Source organism: Cryptomeria japonica, chromosome 4 (assembly GCF_030272615.1).
Source record: "Cryptomeria japonica chromosome 4, Sugi_1.0, whole genome shotgun sequence".
Classification (NCBI taxonomy): Eukaryota; Viridiplantae; Streptophyta; class Pinopsida; order Cupressales; family Cupressaceae; genus Cryptomeria; species Cryptomeria japonica.
In genome coordinates this window covers 220661813-220667979 of record NC_081408.1, presented here as the reverse complement: position 1 = coordinate 220667979, position 6167 = coordinate 220661813, and the positions used below count along the sequence as shown (strand labels likewise).

Below are 6167 nucleotides of genomic sequence, written 5' to 3'. Positions count from 1 at the left end.
GCCATACCCTCTATCTTTCTTTCTTTCTTTTTTTTTTTTTTTTTTTTTAACATTTCATTTTTAATGCTATTATTAATTATCAGTATTATATATTAATCATATTTACAATTAATATCATTTTTATATGTTTTATTTATTTATTGTTCTTTATGCCTTAGAACTTAATTGGATCAAAGATGATGATCCTCAAAGTATGGGTATCAATACTCAGTCAATAAGACTAGCGAATCAATTATCCTACTAATCAATTCTTATAAAACATCTAAGAGGAGATAAAATAGTATAATCAATGATCACTCATAAGAGTGGCGATTGACTAATTGTCAAAGTCGCAACATGAATCTCACGAGGTGCTCACAATCAGAAGATCCTTATAATTATGATTCAATCTCAAGGATAAAAAAACAAGGTCAAATGACATTGAAATTATTCTTAGACAAACGTTGATAAATCTATAGTGTTGCATTGCATCATGTACTTGCAAAACTATTCAAGTTTTTCACACACATCTCACCACAACAACATTAATAACTAGTTAATAAAAAAGGTTGCACACATAACTACAACCATGTTGTCAACTAAAATAGAAACCAACCAGTTCTAAACATTTTCAATCTACTCATCAAATGTAAGAACTAACAATCATAAATATTAAATATATAATATTAACCATTGAATCCATACAAACATTCAAAATCATCAAGTATGATTATCGTTCAAATGTTAGAGTTCCCACCTTAGTCACGATTAATCAAAACATCAAAGGATTAAATAAAAAGAAAATATAGAATTTATGGGGATGTGACGCAAACACTTATTTAATACTAAGCCAATACCCCTTGTATAGTTGTTCATATGCCACCTCTTCCTTTTAGTACAACTGCCATCATTATAATCATAATTGTGGTGTCCATTCAAGATGTGGTTCTCATAAGTTCCAACGATCTCCTCAATGTCAACATCATGGCTAGTCCCCTCGCCACATGAGAGTCATGCAAACATGGTGTCATTGTTGGCAATGATAGTAAGAAGTTTCCATAGACGATCCTAGATCTTGTGGATTTAGAAGAAGAAAAAGATAGAGGATACCATGAGTTGAGAAAGCATTCTTTCTCCTAAACAATTAAGACAAACCCCTTGATAATGGCATCCCTCTTCCCACCAATAAAACTAGATCTTTAACAGACTGTTAAGAATGTAACTTCATTTCACCCATATTTCATGTGAATACGAAAGTAGAGGCTTGTCGAAGAAACAATCCAATTGATCATGTAGGGAAAGAGCACCTGTTACCCCTCATGTTTCAATAACTATTCACTCCTTGCACACCCAATCTTGCAATTACTAACTTTACAAAAACCAAAAAAACAAATAACTGAAAACCCCTTAATAAATTTCACATGTACCAATAGCTGTCAATTTTTTTTAATCATTTTTGGACCTTAATTGGCCCATTTGTGCACCATTATTGGTAGTCATAGCACACAGAGCATTTGTGCATAAGTATTGGCAATTTTAAGTACATGATTATTGAGACATTTTAAGTAGGCATCAAGAAACACTTTGAAATGTGTACTTTTTGACTAATGCGCATTACTACCAAATACCAGAACAATAGCTATAAGCAATTAAGTCACATACAAAATATACAGTTTTATCAGTATGGAAAGTTAGCGATAACCAGTACTGATAAGCTTCCTAATACATTATTCCTGCGCCAGGACAAAAAATGCAGCAGACACCTCCCTCGAAGGCAATGAAATGCTAAGGCCTCCTCCATGTCATCGCTTCCTCAGTCCTTCAATCCCAATTTCTTTTTATCGATGGCGCTCGCCAGCGAAAATATTCCCAATATTCCCCCTCAAAATCCTGTCTGCGGTTAATTCAAAATTTCAGTCATATGCTGATAACGAAGTATGGATATCATGGAAAATAACTGCGTTTTATTTACAGTAGCAATTTGTCATTCGGATGGACTATGAAAAAACTCATGTTCATAACAGTAGAAGATGCTATACACTGAGAAGTAATTCACTGCATTGAAATTAAACAGGGATGGGAATCATCCAAGGACATTGGTGGTCCTAAACAATGAACACCAGGCTTGGTGTTTTGAAACCATGGATTCAGAAAAGAAAAATCAATCTTCTCTCTTTTCTATTCATCATTAACAGAGGTGGCATTGAACAAGTCCATGGCAATGCCACTAGACTCGTAACTGAGGATGTCACAACATTCTGTAAGCAGGATCGATTCAAACAAGCCCTTCCAACTCTGCATTTTAACCATTTGGACTTTTCCTTGTATAACTCTCTCTTGCAAAGTTGCCTTAAGTTTAAAGATCTTCCACAAGGTAAACGGGTTCATGCTCACATCATTCTAACTGGATTTACCCCTGAAATTAATGTGGGTACCAAGCTCATCACGTTGTATGCTAAGTGTGGCAGTTTGGAAGATGGCCGAAGAATATTGAAGGAAATGACTGAATATGATGTGGTGTCCTGGACTGGATTGATCGCAGCTTACTCTAAGCGGGGACAAAGTAAAGAGGCCTTGAGCGTGTTTTATGAAATGCAGGAAGCAGGTATTAAACCTAACGAGTTCACTTTTGCGAGTATATTATCAGCTTATGCGGATTTGGAAGCTCTGGAACAGGGTAAAGTAGTTCATAAAGATATAATTAAAGGCGGGTTTGATTCGGATGTTTATGTGAGTAATGGTCTTGTTAATTTGTACGGTAAGTGTGGGATTATTGGCGATGCACGCAAAGTATTTGACAAAATATCTAAACGAGAAACAGCTTCATGGAATGCCATGATTTCTGGGTATGTTCAAAATGGGTGTGTAAATGAAGCACTAGAACTGTTTGAGAAAACCCCTGAAAGGAATATACGTACATGGACTGCAATGATGACAGGATATGTACAGAATGGCTATGTGGAAGAGGCGCTGAAGCTCTTTGAGGAAATGCCAGAACGAAATGTTGTGTCATTCACTGCAATGATTGCTGGACTTGTTCGCAACAAGTGGTTTGATGAGGCCCTGAAGCTGTTTGGAGAGATGCAAAAGGCAGGCGTACAGCCAAGCTCCGAAACCTTTTCTGCCATTCTTCCAGCATATGGCAGGTTGGGAGATCTTTGCAAGAGCCGGGAGGTTCATGAAGAAATAAAGAGACACAGATTTGAATCCGATGTTTTTGTGGGAAGTGCCCTTGTGGATATGTATTTTAAATGTGGGAGTGTGGAGAATGCACACCGTGTTTTTGATCAAATGGCGGTGCAGGACGTTGTCGCATGGACTGTACTAGTTGTAGGATATGCAAGTAACGGATACATAAATGATGCTGTGAAACTGTTTGAGAAAATGCCTGTTCGGAATCTGGTTTCGTGGAATGCAATGATTGCAGGGTATGCACAGAATGGGTGTTTTGAGAATGCCCTTGAGCTCTTTCAAAATATGCAACTGGGAGGTATGAAGCCAAACATGGACACTCTTGCCAGTGTCCTCCAAGCATGTGCGAGCTTGGGAGATCTCTGTAGGGGTATGGAAGTTCACACAGACATGATTAGAAGTAGACATCTTGCTGATGTCTTTGTAGCTAGTGCACTTGTAGACATGTATGCCAAGTGTGGAAGCATTGAGGTTGCCCGGAAAGTGTTTGACAAAATGCCCACCCAGGATGTAGTTTCATGGACTGCAATGATTGTAGGATATGCTATGCATGGGTATGGCAAAGAAGCTCTTCAACTCTTTGATGAAATGCAAAAGTCTGCCATAAGGCCGGATGGTGTCACTTTTGTTGGCGTTCTTGCTGCATGCTGCCATACAGGCCTAGTGGATGATGGGTGGCAATACTTTCATTCAATGAATGAAAAATTCCACATTGTTCCTTCAATGGACCATTATTGCTGCATGGTTGATCTCCTTGGCCGTGCAGGGCAACTGGATCAAGCACGGGAATTTATCAACAAAATGCCAATAAAACCTGATGCTTCTATCTGGGGTTCTTTGCTGGGTGCCTGCAGAAATCATAACAACATAGAACTGGGCCAACTTGTTGCAGAGAACCTTGTTCAATTGGACCAAACAAATGCTGCACATTATGTGCTTTTGTCAAATATCTATGCAGTTGCTGGCAGGTGGAATGACGTGGACAAGGTTAGAAGAATGATGAAAGAAAGAAAAGTTAAAAAAGTACCAGGTTCCAGCTGGATTGAGTTAAATGGCAAGGTACATATTTTTGTTGTAGGAGATAGATCACATCCACAAACACACAAAATTTATGCAGAGCTAGAGAACTTGTCTGGACGGCTAAAGGAAGCAGGTTATGTGCCTGACAAAAATTTTGTGCTCCATGATGTAGAAGAAGAACAGAAGGATCATATACTTGATTACCATAGTGAGAAGCTGGCCATTGTGTTTGGGCTTCTTAACACATCCTTTGGAACACCTATACGGATTGTGAAAAACCTTCGAGTGTGTGGTGATTGCCATTCTGCCACCAAATTTATATCCAAGATTACTTCACGAGAAATTGTTGTGAGGGACTCAAATCGATTCCACCATTTTAACAATGGGATGTGTTCTTGTGGGGATTATTGGTAATGCCATTTGAAACAGATATTAGATTGTATAATTCTAGCCTTGCACTCTTTTTTGCAGTTTTACATTTGTAGATAAAATTGATTTTCATAATACTACCAGACTGTAATCTAAAAGTATGAAATTTTTAAATCTTCCCAGAGTAACCTGTAAGTTAAACAGCTTGTAAATTAAAACAAAGAATAATCAAAATATAATCAAATTCTGACTATTCATAAGTAAATTATAAGTTGAAGGGCTCTATAATGAATGGTTCATAAGGCACAGCACTTATTGATGTTTTGCAAATGGGGTTGCAAGCTAAGTGGGTTTAACCTTGGAGGAAACTCCATGGTTAAGTGTGCTTGAGTTGTAGTAGTATTGGGATGGGTGACCTCTCGAAAAGGCATAATGCATCACCTCTATGAGCATCACCTAGATGCAATAAGTGATAAGTGTATCATTCATTTTCATGAGAGATGGATTCTTGTGAACCACTACTCATGAAACATTGGCTAATGAGTTTGACTCGAAAACTACACAGTTGAATCCTAATAGAAATATCATAGTTTTTAACTATTTCAATATTTTACAATTGACTAGCAATGGCTTCTTTTTGCTAAATCTGCAAAAAGCTTAAGATTAGTTATTTCTGTAACTAATAATTATTGCTTCTGTCCAACAAGAACAATTTAACCTTGGCTGGGGAAAACTTTGGATTTTGAAGCTAACATAACATTTCAAACTAGTACTATAAAAAAAATGATGGTAATAGTTGTTTTCTTCTTTTTAATTATTTTAAAAGATATAACATGTGCATTTAGTTTAAAATACTTGTAGTCTTAGCATCAATGATATGTCCATTCATTTACCTTAGCTTCTTATTTTTTTCAAAGGGTAATTAGCTGATAGGCTATTAGTGTGGGATTTTTAGTCCGAAAAATTGTCAACCCCTAATAATTGCCAGTTAGAAAATTGTTAGATGCTAATTTTTTTCTGAAAACTTGTGGGATAACAAATCAAAATATAATGGGAAATGTGAAATGCATAGGATAATAAATCAGCACTAGCGGAAAATGTGACAAGTATGGACTTACATTTATTTTGGGTTTATTGATTACCACAATCTTAAATACACTTAAGGTTCAAAGCAAACACAGTTTTATCTTAGATCCAACTTGGCTATTCGTGGAGGTGGGAACACCCAAATTGAGGCTTGACCGAGGAAAGCTCCTATACAACCACAACCGTTTTCTCCCCTTGTGCTTGTGTAGGTTGAAATTCATAATTTAACAATAGTTTGTAGGTGCATAAAGATAATGCTTACAATGACAGAGACCGGTGCAAAAATTTCAAGAGAAAAGACCTAGATAAGGGTGCCCATTGCTCTAGTCTTGCACAATCTGGTATACACATTGACAAAAAAGAGTTTTGAGTCCCATGATCCCTGATTTGAGTAGTTTCCATAGTCAGACATCCTTTGGACTAAGGTGCCTTCCACATATGTTTGACACTTTCAAGCTCTGTTTGCTACCAGAGGTGCACCTTTGTATAAAACTGTTCATTTTCTATAACTTTCACTGGTT

The 6167-nt window shown here is 36.9% G+C and overlaps 1 protein-coding gene across 2 annotated transcripts; it reads left to right on the top strand.

Annotated features, from left to right (window-relative positions):
- The first annotated feature begins 1668 nt into the window (after positions 1–1668).
- On the top strand, positions 1669–4721 carry LOC131069755 (pentatricopeptide repeat-containing protein At3g62890). Of its 2 annotated transcripts, XM_058005297.2 has the most exons (2): positions 1669–4230; positions 4364–4604. In XM_058005297.2, exons 1-2 carry the CDS (start codon positions 2092–2094, stop codon positions 4463–4465), a joined length of 2241 nt encoding a protein of 746 aa, XP_057861280.2. In that variant the 5' UTR covers positions 1669–2091; the 3' UTR covers positions 4466–4604. The 2 variants fall into 2 exon arrangements, with proteins under 2 accessions (XP_057861280.2, XP_057861279.2); XM_058005296.2 differs by having other exon boundaries at positions 1669–4721.
- Positions 4722–6167: the final 1446 nt, after the last annotated feature.

Bases quoted from the DNA above. Each gene is read 5' to 3' on its own strand.
- LOC131069755 (XM_058005296.2), top strand. From the start codon at position 2,092: ATGAACACCAGGCTTGGTGTTTTGAAACCATGGATTCAGAAAAGAAAA.